The 24,544-nt window shown below is 51.2% G+C and overlaps 2 protein-coding genes across 8 annotated transcripts; one reads left to right on the top strand and one right to left on the bottom strand.

Moving 5' to 3' along the window:
• The first annotated feature begins 30 nt into the window (after window positions 1-30).
• btd (biotinidase) lies at window positions 31-3,679 on the top strand. The gene is made up of 3 exons (XM_027030907.2): window positions 31-985; window positions 1,062-1,211; window positions 1,418-3,679. The coding sequence occupies exons 1-3, from the start codon at window positions 767-769 to the stop codon at window positions 2,681-2,683; spliced, it is 1,635 nt and encodes a 544-aa protein (XP_026886708.2). The 5' UTR covers window positions 31-766; the 3' UTR covers window positions 2,684-3,679.
• Window positions 3,204-23,548, bottom strand: LOC113590651 (serine/threonine-protein phosphatase 6 regulatory ankyrin repeat subunit A). Of its 7 annotated transcripts, none has more exons than XM_035524959.1 (28): window positions 23,280-23,548; window positions 15,414-15,497; window positions 13,398-13,476; window positions 12,906-12,976; window positions 12,601-12,801; window positions 12,192-12,279; window positions 11,889-12,031; window positions 11,053-11,265; window positions 9,775-9,853; window positions 9,530-9,644; window positions 8,985-9,067; window positions 8,759-8,822; window positions 8,618-8,686; window positions 8,286-8,426; window positions 7,784-7,895; window positions 7,678-7,704; window positions 7,364-7,438; window positions 7,029-7,230; window positions 6,831-6,918; window positions 6,637-6,754; window positions 6,246-6,465; window positions 6,027-6,114; window positions 5,842-5,925; window positions 5,557-5,702; window positions 5,093-5,175; window positions 4,922-5,004; window positions 4,710-4,801; window positions 3,204-4,619 (listed from the first exon to the last, which is right to left on the bottom strand). In XM_035524959.1, the coding sequence occupies exons 1-28, from the start codon at window positions 23,304-23,306 to the stop codon at window positions 4,342-4,344; spliced, it is 3,153 nt and encodes a 1,050-aa protein (XP_035380852.1). In that variant the 5' UTR covers window positions 23,307-23,548; the 3' UTR covers window positions 3,204-4,341. The 7 variants fall into 7 exon arrangements, with proteins under 7 accessions (XP_035380852.1, XP_035380851.1, XP_035380854.1 ...); XM_035524958.1 differs by lacking the exon at window positions 23,280-23,548 and adding an exon at window positions 17,149-17,882; XM_035524961.1 differs by lacking the exon at window positions 12,906-12,976.
• Window positions 23,549-24,544: the final 996 nt, after the last annotated feature.

Genomic DNA, 24,544 nt, shown 5'->3' with positions numbered 1-24,544 from the left:
GGCTGTGGCCTGATCAAAACCACTGAGCACACCTCACGTTTCGGATGTGAAGTCTCACACACACCCACACCCACGGCTGTCTCATCACTGTGCTGCTTCTTATGACTCAAATCAGAGGCACACAGCTAAACTCACAGACTGCTAAGTAGCGTAGGGATTCTTTGCCACCCAGTGAGATGTATAGCTTTTCACTTTTTATATATAAATAAAAGATGACAGTTATGTGGTAGAAGCAGCCACTACATGGAAAGGTCTTGACTGCGCTTCCTGCGAGAATATTCTCAGACGCTGCTCCGGTTAGACCTACCCGCTTGTTAACGTTAACTGGCACATAACGAGCAAAACAAAAGCTAAATATATAAGTTATGGGTGCCAAACTTTTTTTTTCCACGTACGGAAGAAGATATCGATATCAAATTTTAAACTCTTGTTTACCGGACATGTTTTAAAGTGCTCGAGGCAACTATCCAATGTTAACACAACATTCACGCGCGTCCCATCCGGTGAAACCGCGTGACGACGCTTTCCACGAGCAACGACGCCCACGCCAGTACACACAAGCACCGCTGGAAATGTTTCTTTTTATAATTCTCCAAGAAACATTTTGACTGTGGGGTAGAAGTGTTTATCAAATATAACCTGCTGAACTTGTTTTTATGTCCCTGCTAGCGCAGGCTCAAGTGCTTTGTGTAGTCTGGCATGCAGCGTCGCCGGCCAGCTAGCGCTAGCTCGCTCCGTCAGCATTAGTCAGCACCCTGGAGGTCTCATGGCGAGTTACGGGTTGAGCGCAGCCATTTTAGGAGCATGCGTTCTTGCGATTCATCTGATCGGAGCAGAGGAGACTTTGTATGTCGCTGCCGTCTACGAGCACCGGGTGATCCTGAACCCCAGGCCCGGGGTGCCTCTGCGGAGGCGCGCGGCACTGGAACACATGGAAAAGAACCTGCATGCGTTTGCGGAGCAGGCCGCCCTAGCTGCACTACAGGTGAGAACACCCTACACCGTTAGAGGCAACACGTCGCACCGGAGAGAAAACTCACGTAACAAGCCTCAACTTGCAGGGTGCGCACATCTTAGTCTTCCCGGAGGATGCCATCCATGGATTCAACTACACCAGAGCATCCGTAGCTAGTTATCTGGAGACAGTACCTGACCCTGAAGAGGTGACGTGGAGCCCATGTGCAGATCCTGGGAGATTCTCAAACACCGAGGCACAGTACCTCCACTTGCTTATTTACATGTTAGCAGACCATTTAATTATGTGGATTTAGTGTATATTACAAGAGAGCTTATGTCCAGCTTATTTCATAGATTTCCATCTCTATTGAATAAATTACTTAAAATGACAAACTTGGTCTGCAGGTTACACATCAAATAAATGAATCACAAATGCCATTTCCTCTACACACGTTCCCAGGTCCTCCGTCGGCTGAGCTGCATGGCTCGGAAGAATCGGCTCTTCCTGGTGGCCAACATGCCTGACCGGCAGCCCTGCAGCCGTGCGTCAGACCCCCTCTGTCCACCCGATGGACAGTACCAGTTTAACACAGACGTTGTTTTTAGTGACAACGGCACCCTTGTAGCCAGATACCACAAGCAGAACTTGTACTTTGAGGCAGCCTTTGACACGCCGCCGAGGAACAAGTACGTCACTTTCACCACCCCGTTTGCCGGCCGTTTCGGTGTGTTCACCTGCTTCGACATACTCTTCCGCGAGCCGGCCGTCACCCTTGTGAGAGACATGGGTGTCAGGCAGCTGGTGTACCCCACGGCCTGGATGAACCAGCTGCCCCTGCTGGCTGCGGTGCAGTTCCAGCGCTCCTTCTCCTACTCTGCTGGGGTCACGCTGCTGGCTGCCAACGTACGAGCGGCGGCACTGGGCATGACGGGCAGTGGGATTTTCACACCCTGGGAGGCTGTTTACCACCATGACTCGACGGAGGGCGAGCAGGGGAGGCTACTGGTGAGCAGGGTGCCTGTCCTGGACCCACTAGCGGTGGTGGGACATGCGAGGCCGAGCTTGGTGCCCTTCTCCGGGCATCCCAAAGCAGAAGGTGCAGTGGAGGAGGACGAGACCTGGCCTGACTGTAACAACCTGCAAGCTGATACAAGACGGAGAAAACCAGAGGCCACGTTCTGCCTAAAAGAGGAGTCTGGCTACCGTGAAGAGCTCTTAGCCGAGGAACCCACTCCTCCCTTCACCTCCACAATGATGTACGATAACTTTACTTTGGTGCTGCTGCAGGGCAGAGAAGGGAATCTCACAGCATGCGATGGCTCGTTCTGCTGCCACCTGCTGTTCCGAAGGTCAGACCCTCCTGAGGAAGAGCTGTATGCGCTGGGGGCATTCGACGGGCTCCACGTGGTCCACGGCACGTACTACCTGGAGGTGTGCGCTCTGGTGAAATGCCCAGGGCAGCACAAGGGGAGCTGCGGCGGAGAGACTGAGCGCGCTCAGACGCTGATCGACTTCCAACTGGACGGGATCTTCAGCACCGAGCACGTCTACGCCGGCGTGCTGGGCAGCGGGATGACCCTGGACCGGCCGGACCAGTCCGGATGGCAGAGCGGAGGCAGGTTCTACATGAAACGGAGAGGAATGACCACTGGACTGGTGACAGCAGTGCTGTACGGAAGAGTGTATGAGAAGGACAGCTGCTTGTTATCTGCAGACAGTCCCTGACCCTGCAGTTACTACACAAGAGTCCCAAACAGAGGCACAGCACTAAGCTCCACTTATTACAAACTCATTTACGTTTTGGGATCCCAATTAGTGTGGAACTAAAAAGAGGTTAATTCCAGTTTTTCATAGATTCTCTCTCTCTCTCTCTCACACACACACAGATTGATTATGATGGGTATTTACTGTGAGCTTAATGACTCAGCTTCATGGGACTAATTGTGGCCCTAGATTCCATACTTTGTTGTGGTGTGCAGTATGCAAATCAAATCCATGCATCAGTGAAACTGCTTACCACAGCCCACACGACCTCAACGCCGAGGCTTGATTAGAACTCCATTACTGCTCTGAAACTGTCTCTTCACTGAAGATGTCAATTACTTCTGTTTAGTGATCACAGAGTGATGTTTGATCTTAAATGGGTAATGAAAGACAAGTTCCATACAAAATAAATAATAATCGAAGTCAAATGTCCCACACTTGGAAGTGATCCTGTCATGTTACGATTAAATAGAAAAGGAGGTTAAAGGTTTAACTAATGATTTATTAGTAATCATCTGAACAATACGCCAAGTAGCCAGGTCAGAGCCCCCCCCTCCCCGTCTGCTTGCACTCATATAAAAAGGCAAATTATTTTATACTCAGTCTCACACACACACACACACACACACACACACACACACACACACACACACACACCTTTCCTGTTTAAAGTTGCAGTATAACAAACGCTGTGATTCACCAAAGACCATAGCTGAACATGTATAGACCCTGTTGGAACCTTGATAGCTGGTCTAAGACTCATAGGTAAGAAATGTGTAACAAGGCCTTTTTAACCAAACGTCACCTCAGGAAAATTGCACTACATTAAGTCATCCACTTTTGCAGCAATGGAGACTGCATGCAAACCGCAAACTCGCCCTTAACAGGATTTTGGCTAGTGATTCGTGGCCCCAGTCTTGGTTGATCTTGATTGCAATAAGTTAACCATAGCTTACACCTACAAAAAAAACAAAAAACCCAAAACCCTCAATTAAATCATGCTTTTAAAAGGGCTGAGTGAACAACTTGGTCCCTTTTGGCTGGGTTCCTTGGCCTTCAGTTCTGAACATTCATACTTCCTCCTTCTATTGCCAGAGGTCTCTGGTAACTGCAGATCCAGAAGAGTAACGTTTTTGTTTCAGTCTGCCAGTGAGGCTATGGTCCTCCTGTTCCAAAAGTGGAGGACCACAGAAGGGGTCTGGATTAAAAGATGCAAGATGAAAGAACGATGCCTCCAAAGAGGAGATTAAAAACTGACGACTACCGGAAGCGAGAAACCACAGGCTGTAGTGTAGTGGCTCAGCCATGTCCCTCTCTGCCCCAGTCTGAAGGTTCCTGAGACGTTGGCCCCACAGGCCGGAGAGGGGGGGGGGGAAGAACTGGGGGTGGTCACTGACAAAAGAGGTGGACACCATGACGCCAGCAGGGGGCGATACAGCTTAAAGGATCGTTCCACTCAGAATCCATTGTTTTAAATGTGCGTTTTAGTGCTGCTGCGCTAGCTGCTCTAACAGTCTCCAGGCACTCGGTAGCTCTAGAACATGGCAGAGAAGGGAAGTATGGGTTGCTTGGCTCGGCTGGGAGCACGGCACCTTTATAGTGGCAGCTGGTTCGAGCGCTCAGTAAGTCTCCGAGTCAGAGTCGTTGAGCTCGTCTTCGGGAGCGACGAGGCCATCCTCGCGGCCCAGGCTGTTGAAGCCGCGATAGGAGGCGTGCTCAGAGCGCAGTGCAGGCAAGGGGTCGAAGGTCACGGCTTTCGACGGGCTGCAGTAGTGGTTGATGGCGCTGAAGGTGAGCCCTGGGCCGGCGGGAGACACGGGCATCATGGTGGCCAGGATGAGCGCCAGGCAGTCGGCCACGTCCTTGTTGGGGGCGCAGGCCAGGGCGGGGGTGTAGCCTGTACAACGAGAGCGACTCGGATCAGCCAGTCTCAGTCTCCGGAAGGGTTTACCTGAGCTTGTGTGTGGTACGGAAGGGAGGTTCTTACCGTTCTCGTCCACGGCGAGGACGCTGGCTCCTTTCCCCAGCAGCTCCTGCACTACTACCGTGAGGCCGTTGCGGGCGGCGACATGCAGCGGCCTGCGAGGGAGGGGTGTGGATTGGGGAAGACGCAGATACTGATCAGAGTGTGCGCCGGGGGAACCAGGGCTGAACGTTCTGGTCTGGTTTGGAAGTGCCGTGCATGTGGCCCATACGTACGTCTGCAGAGCGGCGTTCGTGGCGTTGATGAGGTTCCGGTCGGTCACCTTCTCCAAGATCAACAGGGCGCTGGTCTCGTGGCCCTGGAGAAATAGGAAGCAGTGAAGCTTCCACAGAGGAGTCTCAGGTATCCCACAGGCACTGTTGACCTTAGGGGGAGGAGCGACCTACCTTGCCACACGCTAAATGCAAGGCTGTGTTCTTGTTCGCATCCTGGAGCGTGAGGTCGGCCTTCGCTCTGCTCACCAGCACTTCTACATGACAAAAGGCATTCACACACAAAACGGCCATTTCAAGATGTGCTCCACTACAGCGTACGAGTTATACCATTACCTACAGCATCGGACACTTTCTGATCACTTTATTATGTACTAGCAACTATTTTACTATTTTATTAGTGGACCATATAGGTGCCTAATTACAAACTATACTGTTTGTTGCCATACACAAGATGTCCACCTGTTTCTGACCACCATATCGGTGCGGGGGGAGGGTTCTTAGCACAGCTAACAGGAGTGTAATAAAAATAGCAGCGTTGCATAAAGTGGAGACGTTGCATAAAGTGGAGACGCGGTCCCAAACATTGCCCACCGCTGTGTGCGCCCGCTACCGCTACCCAAGGTGGTGGCTCTTACCCACGGCGTTGGTCTGACCGTTTTCAGCGGCCATCATGAGCGGCGTCTTGCCCAGCGCGTCTATGGCGTTGGCCTGGGCATTGTGGGCCAGCAGCAGCTGCAGGCACTCCACGTGGTCCGTGTAGGCAGCGGCGTGTAGGGGGGTCCTGTCCAGCCGGGGTGAGAGACATTCTTGTTACTCAACACACTGGTTCCAAAAGGGAAAAGACCCTCCTGATTATGAAAAACTAAAGAGCGTCGGTCCATTAAGGTCGTTTAACTCGGTGGTCGTAGCCTGGTCCTAACCTGGACTTGGAGTCGGTAGCGTTCACGATGGCAGGCCCCAGAGTGTCGATCAACAGCTCCGCCGCACCCTCGTTATCGCTGATTCTACAGGAGGAGACAGAGGAGAGCGATCAGCCATGCGCATGCCCACGCAGGCCTGTGTAAGAGAAGGACTTTGACAGGGGAGGCGGGACGGGGCCTCCTACACGGCACAGTGCAGCGGACTGAAGGAGTTGCCCTCCATCTTGTGGAACACCTCCTGCTCCAGCAGTGCCTCGACACACGTATCGTGACCTGAGTGAGAGAATTCGAGAAAACGACAAAGAAATCAAAACACACCGGGCAGATGGAGAATTGTGGGACGCGATCAAGTTTTTTTTTTTTTTTTTTTTCCCCTCCGAGCCGTTCGTCAAAAGGTTTCGCACCGTTGTAGCAGGCCCAGTGCAGCGGCGTGTAGCCGCGGTTGTCCATGACGACGGGTGTGGTGTCCATGGTGCGGGTCGCCTGCAGCAGGGCCCCCAGCACGCCGACGTGGCCGCAGGCCGCCGCCAGGTGCATGGGAGTGCGCCCCCTGTTGTCCCGCACAGCCGGGCTGGCCCCGTGCTGCAGCAGCGCCTCCACGCACGCGTCATGCCCTGTGACCGCCTGTGCAGGCACGCAGGCACGCAGGCACGCACACACACACACACACACACACACACACACACACACTTACTTCATAGTTCTCTCCGCAAACAATCCTGCCTCTTTTTTTTTTTTAAGACATGCGCCTCCCCCCCGCCGGAATATGTTTGTGGGTGCGTGAGAAGGCCTGACCCCACGGTGCAGCGCCGTCCTGCCACGCTTGTCCCTGGCCTCCACGCTGGCCCCTTTCCCCAGGAGGAAGTACACGCAGTCTGTGTGGCCTTTCAGCATCGCCAGCATCAGAGGAGTCCTGCGAGCCACCAGTCTGTTAAACCACAGAGCAAACCCCGCCCACGCGTGTGCGTGCGGACGATCTCGTCACTCACTGTCCGTGTCCGTCCCAGACGTCGGCGGCGGCCTGAGGGTCAGCGTTGCCGATGAGCATGCGGAGACATTCTGCGTGTCCGTTCATAGCTGGGGTGCACAGGGCAGGCGGCCACGGGAGAGACACGGTATGTCAGACATGGACAAGCAGCCATGTGGAACTGTGATGGCTCAGCTGGGAGCTTTTGGCTTTGCCTCACCTGCAGCGTGGATGGAGGTTCGTTTGTGGGTGTAGTCTTTGAGCAGGACGGAGGCGCCGTGGTTGATCAGCACGTCCACACACTCCACGTGGCCGTTCAGGCCGGCCAAGTCCAGCGGCGTGTGGCCCTGCGCTGTCCGCACGTCCAGGTCCAGCAGGGACTGGACCAGCACCTCCAGGGCACGGTGGTGGCCGTGGTACGCCTTTAACATGCATGTGCGTCCACACACACGCACACACGCACGCACACACACGGCTTATTACGCTAAATTTGAAACCTTTTGGCAAAGCAAACCCTTAGTTTCATGTCACCTGAGAGAGTGGGTTTCTACTCACTGCTAAGTGCAAGGGGCTGACGGTGGCCTGGTTCTCTGTGTCACTCATGATGTCTGTCCCAGATGTCTCCATCAGCTGAGGACATACACCAAACCACGATGAAGAGCTTCACCCCCTCAGATCCAGTTCTAAAATCGATACTGTCACTACACATCATCCAAGGAAGCATCACAGATAACATTCAGTGAGGATGTTTATCAGTATGAGATATTTCTGCTGTTAAATCTGCTCGCCACTTGAGGGCAGGGTGGTGCACGTTTGGGAGGTGGTGGAGCAGGGGTTTGCAGTCCTCGGTGCTGGTTCAGTCCACTTACCACATCCAGCGGCGTTTCTCTGGCGATCTGCAGCACAATGAACATGTCTCAGTACCACAGGCTGCTTGAACGAGGACGACATGTAAAGTGGACTGTGTGTGCTGACCAGTTCAAGGCAGAGGCGGTGTCCATAGGCCGAGGCATAGTGCACGGAGTTATAGCCCTGTTTGTCCCGTATCCCTGGGTTACTGTCGTTACGCAACAAATACTCCAAACACCTGAGAGAAGACACAGGACCACAAAACACTCGTATGCGCGCTGACCGATACAAAAGTCATACACACATCTACCGAACACCCGAAATACAACAACCACCTGCTCACTGGCCTACAGCTCAGACACTCCTCCCATCTGCCTGCCAGTAATGAGATTAGGGTCATTACAGGGGCTGCAGACCATGGGTGGTGCGGATTAGATTACTTTCTGATAATCTGGTGTTTGTTCTCCAGATGATGATGATTCCTCTTGAACAGATTTTCATCATTGCTTGTTATTAGCCCAGTCTTCCATTGTTTTCCCAAGTCATTACTTCAAAAGCACAGCAACAAGGATATTTAAGGGCTCGTAAGCAGGCTGTAGGGTGTGTGTGTGTGTGTGTGTGTTCTCACTTGGCGTCCGTGTCGGAGGCGGCAGCGTAGTGCAGAGGGGTGCAGCCTCTCTTATCCATGTCGTTCACACCGGCCCCCGAGCCCACCAGTGCAAACAGGCACTCGTCATTACAGTTAGCTGCAGCGTAATGCAGAGGCGTCCTGTAAACGCGCACACATGCAAATAGCGTGAAAACCTGCTGCTGCATTCTACACGGGGAGGATTTGAGGATTTTGTTTTACGGCTTTATCTCGGGGAAACGGCAGGTGCAAGGTTAGAGCCTCTCTGGATCCCCCCCGGATTTGTCCGTGTTTTGGAACGGAGCTCCTTAGTGCTGGAGATCGTCCCTCACCTCCCAAACCTATCCTTCCTGTGGAAGTCCGCTCCAGTGTTGAGTAGCAGATTTAAACAGTCCAGATTTCTGTAGAGGGAGACGAGAGGTTAGCGACGGTGGGGGCGACCCAACTGGAGCGGTGCGTGGCCCGCGACTCACCCCCCTGCCGCCGCCGCGTGCAAGCACGTCCTGCCGAAGTCGTCGGCCGCGTCGATGTCGAAACCTGCGCACAAACAAACAAAAGTCACAGTAAGTAACCCACGCAAAGAGAGATAGAGGACAACACCTTCCAGGTATGGAGACGCACGCTAGCAGACATGCTAGCCAGGGCTGGCGTGCTTCTACGATACACACGTGTCCCCCGGACTTGGCGGGACTCACTCACCCGATGACAGAAGCTTCCGGCAGCAGTCAGAGAAGCCGCTGAGCGCGGCCAGGTGAAGCGGGAACATGCCATGGATGCCCCGCCTACAAGGGAGAGGTGACAACACGTTCATTATCCAGCACTCGCTTTCCTGAAAAACCCTGCGAACGCTGCGTCCATGTGACGCGAAAGCGCAGGGAAACGTCGGGGGGACGACGACACAGCTACCGGTGGCCGATAATCAGACCGATCAGGAAAAGGCCCCTTCCATTCAGTGAAAACGGCAGGTCGCGGATGCGCAGAAGACAGAAGGCTGGCTTGAATGAACTCTTCTTTCAAGCCATGGTACAAAGCAAATAATTGCATTATCCTGCCTAGCCAGCCGATCACGAGCTAGCTGTCGACAGCGCTGTGGCAGGCCAAGCCTGCGACAAACTCAATCACTGAGCAGCAGCTCTGCAGCGTGACTGGCCCTTTAGGAGGGAGAGGCAGCTAAATGCAGGGGGTGGGCGCCATCTGTCACGCGCAGGGCGCAGGTGCTCCGGTCGGGCCGGGTCGGGACTCACTTGGCAGCGTCGGCGCCACTGGCGAGGAGGGTATTGACGAGGAGCTCGTGGCCATAGCGCGCGGCGATGTGCAGCGGCGAGTTCCCGTTCTTGTCTTCGCTGTCGATCTTGGCCCCTGTAAACACACGGATGACACCAGATGTAAGCGCCCGAGCCCGTGACGGACGCAAGCTGAGACCAGTGGGAGTGAGGCAGAGGAGAGGAAGGAGCCAATGAGAAGGAGCAGGGGTGAGGGGCGGGCTCACCGCTCTTAATAACGGCCTGAGATCTGGAGAACCTGCCGTGGATGGCAGCCATGTGGAGTGGGGTCTTCCCATCCTTACTCTGCAGAGGCGCAGAGAGAGAGAGAGAGGGAGAGAGAGAGAGAGAGACAGAGAGAGAGAGAGAGAGAGAGAGAGAGAGAGAGAGAGAGAGAGAGAGAGAGAGAGAGAGAGAGAGAGAGAGAATTAAAAAGGCCTTTATTTGATAAAATTAGCAGTTATGCTTTTGTTTAAGAATACTTTACATATAAAAAGCCCCACCCAAAAATCAATGCCATTCAGTTGCAAAGTTTAGTTTGAGTTTAGCCATGACCAGCAGCATATTCCTCTCTAGATTTTCCTGTTTATTTCATCGGGAGTTGTACATTGCAAGTTTTACCTGAAGAAAATAAGCAATCACTATGTTGTCCATCTCTGCGGTTACAGCTTGCCCCACACAATACAATTGTGTTGTAAACCCTCACCACAATTTTATACACTCAAACTCAAAAAGTAACATAAGACAGGCTAAAAGACAGGCTTTGTGGCACAATGCAACCATCATTCCCTATTACAATCAAAAATACAGACGCTGAAAGAACTAGTGGCGGTCAGTAGGCCTGGCCTGACCTTTTGACCCTACTGTGCAGCCGTACAGGAGCTCACTTCCTTGGGCGGGAGCAATTTCAGAGCAGCTTGTTCCTTGTAGCCCCCTGCCCCTGCCCCCACTCCTAGACCTTCTGTTTCTGCGGGCATCCGTCTGCTCTCCTGACCGCTGCCAGTCCACACAGCCAGGGTGTGCAGGCCTAATTCTGCCCAGGTCAGGTGGGTTAGAAACACTCAGGCACTCGGGTGGTGGCGTTCTCTGAGGGACACGCTAGGTTGAGTGTGCTCACTTTAGCAAACAACGGCACATGGTCTAGTTGTCACTTAACTGGGGACATGTGCCATTTTGGTCCATTTACGCATTCAAATACTGTAACTGGGTTTGTCCCACGGGTCCTCAGTTTCATGAAGTGTTAAAAAACTGCAAAAAGGTGTAATAAATGTAATTAAAAGGCTGTTTTAACCCAAAACTCTAAATCGAACACGTGTGGTAATTGAGATTAAACGACTATGAGGTTTCAGATTAAGCCTCCATGAAGTTTGACCAGATGTGGAGTCACACCAATTGTCCTTTGATCTTTCACTTTGTTTTATTTATGTTAACAGCTCCACAACTTTGTGTGTAGCACAATTTTAAGGTCCCCCCCCCGCCCCCCAATCATTTAAAAGCTGACCCACCTTGATGTTGACGTCTGCTCCGTTGCCCACCAGCAGTTCCAGGCACAGCGCCCCCTGGCGGGAGGCGGCGGTAAAGTGCAGCGGGGCGAAGCCCTTCTCGTTCACCTGGTTGACGTTGGCACCGGACTCGATCAGCTCGTTCACCACCACGTCCTGGCCGTTGTAGCACGCCACGTGAAGTGCCGTGTTGCCATACGCGTTCGGCTCGTTGATCTGGGGAGCGAGAGACAGTGAAAGAGAGAGACAGGGATAGCAGGAGAGAGAGAGAGAGAGAGAGAGAGGAAAAATCACAGATTTCATGGATCATGGATTTGGACAGCGATTGGGCAGCGAGAGGCCGAAACACAGTGCTCAGGAGCGCGGAGGACATAAGGACAGTGGCAGGTGGGTAGCAGGCCGACAGGCTGGGCACAACGTCGTGCGCATGCCTACCCCGGGCGCTGAACGCCAGCCGTCAAGCTCCCCTTCCCCATATTAGCACATGCTGGTTTGAAATATGCAGGCAGAAATCTGGTCCCTTCCCCCAGGCACTGAAATGCCTGCCTGGGTCTGCGACTGGCACACTCGCAGTGTTGGGGTCTGTTACATGGCTCATGGTGAATCAGAAATGGCCTCACAGAATACAAACACACCAACGACAAAAAGAGTAATTACTAATAGTATAATTAGTATTAAACAAACTTTCACTAAAAATCTGATGCATTTGATACATCCTTTGAAGAGAGTATAACGTAATCAAGTAAATATCTTATGGGGATGACTAAAGAGGTTTGGTTATGGGGCCAACTAAAAGATGGGGGTGGGGTATTGGACATCTGTGGGCGGGGCTGACTTACATCCACGCCCAGATCCAGCAGGTACTTCACCACACTGATCATGCCACTGGAGGCTGCAGCGTGCAGCGGTGTGTAGGCCTTCTTATCCTTACACGTCACCTCCGCACCGTGAGACACAAGCAAGCGCACTACCTCCATATGACCTGCAGGGGGGAGAGAGAGAGAGAGAGAAAATAATTGGAAATTGGAACTCAACTCAGTACCAGACCTGAAGCCCCACGCTCTGCTCGGGGCTGGACTCCGTAACTGGTGCGTGCGGCCTTTCTGCGGTCAGCTGGAGTGATGACCCTGAGCCTGGCTCACCCATATAAGCGGCCCAGTGGATGGCCCTCCTGTCTTTCTTATCAAAGGCGTTGATGTTGGCCCCTCTGGACAGCAGGAATTTCACCATCTGCAGCAATATGAGCAGAGGAAGAGAAACACCCATCAAAAACCGGAAAAGTAATTTCTGTAAGTGGGCAACGTTAACGTTAGCATACGTTCACCATTACCATAAGAACTTCAGGATTTAAGATTGAGCGCAACGTATCCATATTTTGCATATGGCCATATAATTTGGAATTAATCCTGATGACCATATGAGATTTGTAGGCAACTACACAGCATAACTAATCTGGTTTTAGCTAATTAATTTGTTGAGGACTTATTTTGACCCAATACTATCCCATCAGTCAAAGCTGAAGTGGGACGCCGTCGGTCAAGCCTGGCCCACCTCAACGTGTCCGCTGAAGGCGGCGTGGTGGAGGGCGGTGCGCCCAGCGCGGTCTGACACGTTGACGTTGCTGAGCAGGGGCGCCAGCGCCTCGGCGCACCGCACTGCCTTGTTGGCGGCGGCCACATGCAGCGGCGTCTGCCAGTTCTTGTCACGCGCGTTCACGTCGGCCGAGTGCCTCAGCAGCATCTGCACCGCTTCCTGTAGGCACGCGCACAGTAAGAGGGAGCATGAGAGGAGGCTTGGGAGGGGATGAATGGTGGTGTGGGAGGATCGTATGCTTCTAGAGGGCTGTAACGTGATACCTCACTGCCGGACGCGACGGCGCGGTGGAGAGGGGTCAGCCACTTATTATCTTTGGCATTTACTCTCGCCCCTGGGAGAGGGACAGAGACAGAGACAGATAAGACCCAGAGAGAGAAGGGAAAGATTACCATCACAGTGTTGTACTGTCACACAATTTAATTATAGGGCCAGTAATGAAATGACCACTAAACTGAGCTCCCATGAGCCTGCTTATGCGAGGACTCCCATGATTCTCCAGGAGCACATCTGTGGAGGTTTAAATAGTGCAGCAGCACCTGCTGGGATTCGTCAGTCTCTTTTAACAGCGCAGACTGCCCCCTCTCTGGCAAGGACACACCACACCACCCCCACCTTGACCAGCCCACACCACCCCCACCCTGACCAGGCCAAACCACACCCACCCTGACCAAGCTCCCGGGCTGTCAGCTGACGTCTGACTGTGTAAGGCATGTGGGATCAGGACTCTCTCTCGGGCAGGCTCTTCGCCGTACCTGACAGGACGAGGAGCTCGATGATCTCAGCATCGCCCAGATAAGCTGCGGCATGCAGTGGAGTCCTCTTCTCGTTGTCCTGGAAACGGGTGAAAACATCAGAATGGCAAGGTGCAGACCAGAGCAAAGCAGAGCAAATACGGACCCCCGCGCTAACGAGCAAACGTCGCTCAGCAACACTTATCCAGCTACAGGTTCTGGGTGACATATAGCTGCGGATCCCAGCTCAGTTTAACACCCCGGAGCAAATCAGGTCCGTTAAATTCACTACCAGTGGTTCCCATAGCAACTGTCCACTGGATTAAGGCTGTGATGTTAAAATAAAAGGCTAACGGTAGAAATTAAAAAGGTACAAAATTATTTTTTTTTGCTTTTTTGAAACTGAAAACGACATGCAGGCGGCGTAACGTGACAACGGCATGCAAGACACGTTAAACGCACCGCCCGTGTTTGGACCAGCAGCGGGTAGCAGAACCATCACAGCTGACCTCAAATGCTTCCGGCTTGCTGTAGCAGGTCACGGCTTTATTGCGAGTTAGTGGACGTTTTCAAACAGGCTCCAGCGATGCTGTGAGGGGGTTTTGGTAAAATGCACTCCAAACACTTCAGTGCTGTTGCTTATTAAGTGAAGCTGGGTACCGTGCCCTTGGGTTGCTCAGCGCCCTCACACCCGTTACCTTAAACCACTGGGCACCTAATCCCCCCCAAACAAACCCCCCATCCCTTTCCCATGAGTCACGGTGTGGGGTGGAGCTTGGGGGTAGTGGGGTATTATGGAAATTTTAGGGGACAGGGTGACGTCCAAAGGCAGCTGGACTGTTGCCTGTGAGTGGGTGGTGTATGCCGTGATGGAGAGAAATCCACAATCTACAACTGATCAGTTGGGGCCCATGTCGTGCTGGAACGTGCTGCCAGATCAGAGACGCTGGCCAACAGTCACCATATTTATCACGAGCTGATCTGTTTGCGCCCCTCTGTGCTGTTCCGTTTGACTTCAAGTGTCTGCAAAACCTGAGAAATTACTTCTGAATCTTGCTGGGGAGAAAAGTGCATGTGCAAGCCAGCACACACACACACACACAGACACACACACCTAATTATGAAACAATAGTTCATTCGGTTTAAAATATTCAATTATAAATTATTCAAAAATGCCACTCTGTTTTATTTTTGAGCAAGTCCCCTCTCTGTCCAGGCAGCCCACAACCAACTGTACTGTCCTTAAAGTCTCCCCATTCAGTATCTTTAGCTCTTGGATCAATGAACTCTGACTGACCCACAGCACTGGGAGGAAGATGTGCAAGATGTGTTCAGCACTAACCAGACTGTGTGTGTGTGTGTCCTCATTCAGATCTCAGGCTAGCCAGTCACTTATTACCCAAAATATAACAAGGCAGCATTTAGGACAGTTAAAAACAGGGTCAGGAAAACATGGATGAGAAGGGTGATGTAGTGGTGCAGTGTCTGTGTTCCCACCTGCCAGGACCCATGTCAGCACTCCACATGAGCGTCAGGTAAGTATGAAAGTCCAGCTGTTAACTGACTGGCATTGCTGCTGGCCAATCAGGTCAAGACCCTCCTCCTTCCAGTTTAATAGGCTGCCGACTGCTGGTGTGATGTACGGAATTAAAAATGTGAGAGCTTGGATTGGTTCTTATTTACAGGGGCCCCGTCCCAGTGGCCAATCACAGCGGGCAGCCGGTCAAAGTGCCAGTTTCCGTGAGGGAGCCCCATCATCCCTCACCTTAATCTAGAAAAATCTTAATCTTAAAAGCCTTAATCTAGAAAAGCACCCACTGTGCTGAGAGCATGGGATTGGGAGGATCCCACTCAGGTCCTGGAGGGCCCCAGCACTGCAGATGCAGGGCTTAACCTGCTCCCACCCAGCTCAGGAAGGGCTCGCTAATTAGATCATGAGTCGAACAGCTGCGTTAAACATGGCCGCAGCCATAACAGGCCCAGCGTCTGCTGCGCAGGGTTACTGGAGTTTGGCCTGAGCAAATGAATGGAACGTACCTGCACGTTGACATCTTCTTTCTTGAATATGAGCGAGCGAACCTCGTCGGGGTCCGCGTTAAAGATCGCTTTCAGCAACGAGGGCTGTGAAGAGATTGGGAAAGGGGTCAAGAGAGCCAGTGCCTTGCTGTATTAGTACCAAGTTAATACGCGAGTTAAAACCAACACAGAATCAGCTGTATGACTCATTCATGTTACAAAAATAATCTCTGAGGAAACCGCAGGCTTGTACCACACCGGGTTCACTTTTAAAAACACTAACTCTGGGGGTTGATGCATTTCCCAAACTGGACCCCTACAACTGCGACGTTGCAGGTCACATCACAGAGGATGAAAATATCCCTGCACTTTATTAGGGCTCTTGCTGTCTGCAGAGGAGTACTGCAAGGGGTGTGGGCAGGGTTGAGGGGTGGAGATGGGTGTGGGGCTGTCGCGGCAGGCCCCTCCCCCCACCCAGCACGTCCCGACAGTCCTGCAGCGCACAAGTGCTCATCACGACACAGACGCTCGGCTCCCTGTCCTGCCCTGTGGAGGTGGAGCCTGGGAGGACACTTTGCAGGTCGGCTGCGGTGCCGTGATGAAAACAAAGGGTTTGCGATGAACTGCACTTTTGATATTGTTTTTACAATCATTTTACACAAAACATGATCCGCAAATGACTTTTTTGGCCATGATGGCAACAGCCACCAATGTTCCAGGACACCATGTCAACATTCTGCAGGCATCTCGCAGACCCCGGGGACGAAAAGGGAAAGTGATGTTCACCCACAACATAGTTGTACGGCATCGCGCCCCCGCCACCACGCGGCCTGGACGTCACGACTGGGAGCTTTTTACGAGAGGACCAGCTGCCAATGACGTGCTCCCACACAGCATTCCCTGCTGGTCATGTCCGCACCCCCCCAGGAGGAACAACATCCTTTCACATGGCTGTTTCAGGTCCGCTTCTAACAGACAGCTAAAGGGAAAGTCATAAAGAAAGGACTCCTTCCCCCGCTGCCCGTAACTGGGGCGACCGAACACAGAGACGCCACAACACGCCCCCTCTACAGCAGCCTTCTCGCTAAGAGAAAGCTCTGAACAGTCATCCACTCACTGCTAACGTCCCCCCCCCCCCCCCAACAACCTCCCCATCGCGCTGACTCCGCATGCCCAACTGGAACCCCTACCAGTCCTCCCACTACTGGCTGCGCTCACAACCATTAGCGCTGTGCTGAAGCTGCTGGTCTGGAGAACGCAAGCGAGAGATGGGCGCTAGAATCTCCCATCATGTCGTCTGAGTGATGTACGGCGCGGTCGAGCAGCTGAAGCCTGCTGGGAGACGTGAAGACCGTGAGGTGCACGCGAGACCGCAGCGGCAGCGGTGTGAGGCGGCACCGCTGTGCAGGCAAGACCCACAGGCTTTTAATGATGGTATTCACATACGGATCGCCACAAACGCCCTCTCAGAGCGTAACGGGAACCAAATGTCTTTCCCCTGAACAAAGAGTGCGGAAGCGTTTCTGAATTTGACCTCAGGCAAGAGCACCCGAGTCATTCAGCCACAGAAACAGACTCGAACGTCAGAAGGATTAAAGTCGCAGACATCTGCCCTCTCGCTCAACAAATGCACACGCACAAAAGGCTTGCAGGCGAGCCGACGGAGGAAGCAGAAAATCAGAGCAAGAGAGAGAGAGAGAGAAAACGAGGGAACTCAACCTGCAGGCTGGAATGGAAATCTATTCCTCATCCTCACCTTCTCGTCCCGAGTGTCGGCGTGGGGAGGGGAATGCTGGGAAACGCGGTCCTGAGCGATTTTGGAATGCGGAGGGGAGGGCTCGTCGTCCTCCACCTCCTCCAGGACGACGATGCACACGCGGCTCATCCGCTCAGACCTCATAGGTGCTCCCGGAGACGCGTCCTCAACCCCCCGCCCTTCCGCGACTGGTGCTCACACACAACATGCGCAGAGAGCCACAAGCCCCCCTCCCCCCAAAACAAACAAACAAAAACAAACAACAAAAAATAAATAAAAAAATTAAAAAACCCAAACAGGAAATTCCCAGCTGAAGTTATTCCGGCATGAAGGCAGTTACGGTCTTCCGGTTGGACTGAACTGACTATGTCCTTCACAGATCCACAGTGGCTAGTGTGTTCTCTTCATCTCCCGCTCCCCCTCACACACGTACGCATGGTAGTGGTGCATAAGGCAGAGAGGCGGGAATTCCTCTGAGGGCAGCTTGTGTCAGAGCTGCACTGATCCAGCTTGCGCAGAGGACATGACAAAACAGCCCTCCTTGCTCACAGCTACAGAGCTCTTAACTCGCTCACACACACACACACACGCTCACAAAATCTCAGGCATGCTCAGAAGGCCAGTGCTACTGCTCACCGCTGCTTGGTTATTGAGAACAGCGTCACTGCAAGCGCTGCCTCTCTCGCTCTGCATCGCTCTCAGCATGGCTGCCTGCTGAAAACAGCGCTTCCTTGGCCACGGCCAATAGAACAAGCCGTCGCTGCAATTCTAAACCGCCAATGTACCACAGCACATGGGGGGGGGGTGTGTGGTGTAGAAGGACAGAGCAAGAGACATAAAATAAAATACACAGTTGAGTATAGAGGACAAAAAGAGGAAAAAAGAACTAGAAGGAGGAAGGGGAGACAAAGCAGACTGGGACAAAGAGAGAGAGAGAGAGAGAGAGAGAGAGAGAGAGAGAGAGAGAGAGAGAGAAGGTTTTCACACCTCCTGTTATTTTCTTAATGGAACAAAGCTGCAATTACTCTCCCTGGTGACAGTGTCAGTCCTGAACGAGAGACAGAGAGAGAAAGATGGGGGGGGGGGATGAGAACACAGCAGGGAGACAGTATGGCACATTCAGAGGTGGAGGTGGGGGTCATGGCAACCAGCAGCTCAAATTTAACACCGACAGGGCGGCGAGGAGCCGAGAGCCTGACAGGATGGCGCTGTGTGGTGGGCGGGTGGCGAGGCCCGAACGGGAGCACTTGCCTCCCTAGCAGAGCCACACGGCTGCAGGGCCCTGGGGAAGCCTTGGGGCAAGCGACACTCGACCAGATCAATCCCGCTGATTGCTTCCTTACACACACACACACACACACACACTACAGAGTACACCCCATTCATTTTAAAGCATGATGTAGACTGTTGGTAATGAATTACTGTAATAGCATGACTAGCTGTTGGAGAGAGCAGCCAGCCACAGAGACCTGTTTGTATGGGTGCGTGTGTTTGATTGGCAGTGGTGGTTCACACACAACTCTTTGTGTTTCTTACGAAAAAGGAGAGCGTGGTGGTGGTTAGTACAGTAGTATAGAAGACAGGCTGAGACAGACAGACAACCACACACACAGCCACAGACACCCATACGCACAAACTCACACACATGGACACACCCTTGCTAGACCTCACACACACTCACACACACCCTTGCTAGACCTTCAGGAGGTGCAATACAGTCTCTGCTGAATCATTTAACAGCCTTAACAACACAAAACACACACACACACACACACACACGCACGCATGATACTCTGCTCTTTGTACTTGGCACTCACAAACTGGTTCGATCACACACTCAAGGTTAACAAAACAAAACTGACCCTGTAAGGTCTCTGATGTCCCAGTAAGAACCCCCCCCCCCCCCCCATCCCATCCCATTTTGTTGCCACAGGCTGCATTTAGTCACTGGCCCTGGCATTAAAATACTGACTACATCAAGAACACAGGTAACATACCATGCACGTATATTCAGTCCATCTTGTACACCTGTATGAATGAACGTAGCCCAAAATCCCTTAGTGAAAAGGCCAGAAGCTTTCTATGCTATTAGATCAAAGTTTTAGATAAATAAACATTTCCAATCAAAATAAGTGTACTTTTTAATTCTAAAATTAAAGTAACTCTATTGTAAGGGTAAAAACCCCAACTGGAACATTTTTAACTGGAATTTACAAAAAACCCACACCTAGGAGTGCAATGAAACGTATCCAATAATTCATGCTGAGAAGAACTGGGTCCCCTACACATCCCCTAACCCTTAATGTTTTTCTCTTAATTTTTACATATCACTTTTGTACTGCTTTGGCCAAATTGTATAAGCACAGTCATTACAATAAAGCAATACAAATAAATGAATGAATAAGAGAGAGAGAGAGACAGAGTGTGTGTGTGAGTGTGCACAGTGGCTGTCACTTGTGTCTGCAGCAGAGTGCTTTAAGGTCCCCTGGTGGAACATTCTCACCGCAGGCTCTCGTTATCCCCACTGGCTCGTCGCCACGTAAACACGGCGTGACTGCTACAGAGGCACCACTCTGGCTCCTCCACTGCGTTTGTGAGGCAACAGGACCATGGTGGCTACAGTTACTGCAGAGCTGATAACAGGTCCGTGTGACGACGCAGGACCCGCGGCCAGAGCAGAGCTCGAGGCCCGTCCGACGGCACTAAAGCTACCCGGGGACCTCATCGATCTCGGACAGAGCGCTTTCAGACGCATTTCGATCAGAGTCCGTCTTTCGCTGCACTCGTCAGAAGCTGCTGACTGCCTGCTGAGATGACCGACGCCGTAACTCATTAATGCGAGAGAGGGCCGTTCTGCTATGCTACGGGAAACGAAGCACGCAGAAACAAACCACTGCAGATAGCAGGTACCACGACAAAGAATGCATGTGAAATATAAGAATACTCATCTTCACCAGCCACGACACCAATCATGCTTGCATTCTAATACTCAGCCATTAAAGCAGATGTTTTTAATTAAGAGAAAGTCATCGTTAGCATTTCATAAAATCCGACAGGAGTATGTCTCAAAATAGTTGCCATATCCTAAGTACATGGTCGAATCCCGAGAAGAACAGAAATAAATTTCAATTTTAATAGTCTCATATTCAAACAAGCTTAACACGGACTGGAGCAAATTGGCTTGGTTTACAGACTACCACGTCTCCTGGACTGCCTGTAGACAGGGGGGGTTGTCACCTGACACATAGCACAGTATCTACATAGGGCACATAGTTGGACATAATGGACAGAGCTCAATGTGGGAAAGGTGTCTGTGTCCAGTAAGAGTATCCCATTCCGGCACTACATCTAATCATTTCCCCATTCACTCATCCAAGCCCGCCAAACAGCTCAACATTCTCATTAGCCAAAGTTCATGTGGCTATTCTGTTCAGCCAATATTAACACGAACATCAGAAAGGTCATGTTTCCATGGACCTATTGTGGAGGAAGAAACAGGGCGAAAAGGTCATCTCACTCCTAAAGTTCACATGATAAGATCAGCAACAAAAAGAAAGTTCCTTTGCCTCATCAACCTTCACAAATGACCAAGGAAACAAAGCATCCTGAATTTTACCCAATCGCAACACGTTGCTCTTTAAGCGACATACAGGGGTTAAACAAGCTGTCCGTCATGTTAGAACAAACCTCAACAGTAATGCTGAACCTGGTGGGTGCTACCCCCCAGCATATAAACATCAAGGCAAACATCAGCTCCATGTTCCTGCCCCTGCTACCTCCCCCACAACCATGTTGTCAGGTACCCTCTAGTGGAGAGAGGCCACACTGCATCTGCAGACAATCCACTTCAAATGCACCCCAGTCCAATTCCCCTAAGAGCTCTGCATGGTTCAGACCCTCTTAGCTGTTAGTGACTACAGAGGAGGCAACATTTAACACTCTCACCTTGATCTTTGGGCAGCTGTATTTATATGAATTCGAACCGCTGCAAGTACCGAAGCTGTCCGATTCCAATATTGTTCCCCAAGATTACCCTGAGCTCATATTACGATTAAAAAACAACAAAAGGCCCACTGGGATGTTGATGGAATCTATTTACCATTACAGCATTTTTCATGTACATTTCTCCAGAGCAACTTACTGAAGTTATACATACACAAGACACCACACAGCCCACCCCACCCCCACGTGCCTGTACATGCATGCCCTTCACTATATGGAGCTGCCATTTCCTCACTTTGTCCACTTGCCAATCAGGGAGGGAACAATGACCGCCCCGGCGTGGCCAAATTGGCTCTCCCCGTGGGCGGCGGCTCACGTTGCAGGCCGCCCCGCCTTAAGGGCACGCTCAGGCGGCCATGTTCGAGTGCCTAAAGTGGATCTCCTCCTTTCCTCTGGTCTCCAAGTGGAATTTGAGTGGAATCCATTTCATGTGTAAACTTCAAGGGAAAATGTCAGGCTGCGTATGGAATGAATGTGGGAGGTGGGCTAACTGTCTAAATGTGGCCGGGTGAGCCTTTGCCAAGTCTCTCGAATGTCTCTCACCTTTACAGCCAGGCAGCTGGAAAGCAGAGGCTCTGATAGAAATAGCCGTCGCCTTTCCTAACTGGTGCGTCGTGATGCCGTGACTAAGGGGAACCTCTCACTGCCAGTGTCATTTCTTCCCCGTTTGTCCAGTCAAACTTGCACGGCGAATTCTGAGCGATCCCGCCGGCGTCATGTATAAATAGTGCAGGCCCGACTGCGGCACGGACGCCAGAAAGAGACAGACAAGGTGCAAGGTGAGGAAGTGCCAGGGCACGCTGGAAAGTGGCGGAACTTCCCAGCTATCAGTCACGGCCTTGTCTTCCGAAGCCACTCACTGGGCTAGCCAAAAACCACAGCAGGGCAACCCGCCAGCGGCAAGCGGAGTCAGAGTAGCCAGAGCGGAAACACCATACTGCTTTACTACTGCACGCAGGCCACATGGAGACAATCCGTAGTGCCAAATGCACTATAAAGACAAAGATGGCATACAGGCAGAGGGACTGACACTTGCTTTTGGGTTGCATGTTCTTGTTGGTTTATGCTGGCCCCTTTACTGACAGTAATTCCTTTGGCTCCAGAATGAGGTTCCACTGAAAAACAAGCTCCATCACATTTACTTAGCGTATCTTTACGTAGATTATGTGAAGCCATTTTGAAATTCTTAAGTCTTACTGTCGCGCTTGGACGATATAAACAGGCTGTCTGAACGTGAGACAACATCTGACCTCAATTACTCTCCTTCAGCAGTAGGTTGAGTGATGGCGCTGAAGTCCAGCAGAGACACGACGCTACTGGAACACGTGGATATTTCCCGGAGAATAAGCCAGAAACGCGTTACACCGTGTACCGTTCAAATGAAGATTTATTCTTGTTAGACCGTTTCCTCCTCTAGCTATAATAGGAGTCTATGAAATTACATCCGGTCTATTAATAGTGTTACTCTCTGCTGCGTTTTCAACACTTTTTAATAAAAGAAAATCACTCCGAGGGAGACTGTGCTAAGAGAACTAAAGCAATTAGACAACTTCTTTTTAATCAGTTTTTTTTTTTTAATCGTTAACATACCTTTGTAAAGGTTTTGTATACAACACTTAACTGAAATCCAGAATGGGAGTGAAGCTGCATCCGGCTCCATCTATAATCAAACACTTATCATAGTGTCTGAGGAATAACTCACCTACTGGTCCGGCAGCACAAACAATCGAAAACTCAAACAACAACTCACGTCCACATTGTGGTCGGTTGTTATATGGTAAGATAGTACTAGTTAGTACACTGCTCCATGTTTTTTATGCTAGTTAGCGAGCTGAGTGCATTAATTTTACGAGCCAACCTAATTAGGGTGGGCTAACGTTGGAAACCAGACAGCTAGCGTGAACTTGTACAGCAACACGTCGCTTCTCACGCAAAATGTAGCGCGATGGTTAGCTAAGCTACCTGTAAAACCCAAGTTTTGCTCAAAACTTAGGTTTTTTTTTTTTTTTAGGTGGGTCTCCTGTGGTTTGTGCCAGCGAGCCAGCCAGCCAGCCTCGTTTGCTAACGTTAGCTAACTGCCTGGCTAACCAGGTTAAAGTAGTGAGGTCCAGGACCAGACTGCCACATACCTGCTCTCGGAGCTGCAGGACTACCATCGTCGCTGGTTTTTCATGCAGACTGCCCCGGATTAGCTCATCAAGCAGGCGCCTGTGAACAACTCAGACCCCCGTGTCTTAATTTCTTCGGTTTATTTCAGGTTCCTCTCAGCTTTGGTTCCCTTTTTGCTACCAACACACGACCAGTGGGGTGCACAACATTACCGCCACGGTAACCAAGCAGTTAGGACGAGCCGGATTGGCTGTGAATATGCGCGGCGTAGTAGTAAAGCCGTCGTTGGTTCGCTTAATGTAAGTATCGGCATTTTATAGGGGAGGAAAATTGACTTGGGGTGTATATTTAGTTTGCACATATTTGTGCTATGCAAGTGGTTATAAACTACCACATAAAACGTTTCAGTGCACATTAAGTTCAGAGGAACTCGAACCCGTGACTGTCATAGCGAAAGCCTTAGATAATTGTGCTATTGATGAGTTGCAGTGCGTTGAACCTCAGGGGTAAGATTGTATCAGACGCTCCTCGAGCAACCAAGATTTAATGTGACTTAAGCTATGTGACTGCCTTTATGGGGAAAATGAAGCCCAAAATCCATCAGAACGTAACAGTTATTTTTACTACAAAGAAATACCATATAAGGTTACCGACTAACATTGGTAGAAAAAGTTAGTAGATATTCAATTTCATGCAATAAGGGCCATTAGATGCAGAAGCGCCACCTCGTGTTCATGTGAACTTTTAGACCAGTGCAATATGCTGAAAAGTTAAGGGTATGTGACTGTCCTCAAAGTCAAGTGGCATTGCGTTCACGTCTGAGTGCATTAGATTAAAAGGAGTATTTACACTGCTATACTGAGACCAGCTATGGGCTTCTGTAGAGATCTTATACAGGAAGTTTGAGTTCAAAAAGGTTTAGAGCACAAGGACGTTCAAGACGACGCCCTAGTGCAGGCTTTTGCTCCACCCTTCTATTCCTAGAGTGCTGTGCTGGAAGGTCCACAGGGGTCTGGTGTTTGCAGAAAAAAGAAGCAAAGCTGCAGATTAACCAAACAGCCGAATTACTATTTAATTCAGCCTACAGTCAGTACAGCAGGCTTACATTCTTGGTGGATCTGGATGCAATCCTCCTCAACACACTGCACCTGTATAGGGTTCCGGTATGCCATTGAAACCCTCCAAAAATGTGTTCCCGCACCGAGGCATGCATTGTTTGTGCTCTGTCCATGGTGGAAAGACTTCCCCTCCTGTTATCGAGCAGCGGGTCCAAGAACAATTTCAT

This window comes from Electrophorus electricus, chromosome 4 (genome assembly GCF_013358815.1).
Source record: "Electrophorus electricus isolate fEleEle1 chromosome 4, fEleEle1.pri, whole genome shotgun sequence".
NCBI classification, from domain to species: Eukaryota; Metazoa; Chordata; class Actinopteri; order Gymnotiformes; family Gymnotidae; genus Electrophorus; species Electrophorus electricus.
This window is presented reverse-complemented; position numbering and strand designations above follow the sequence as displayed.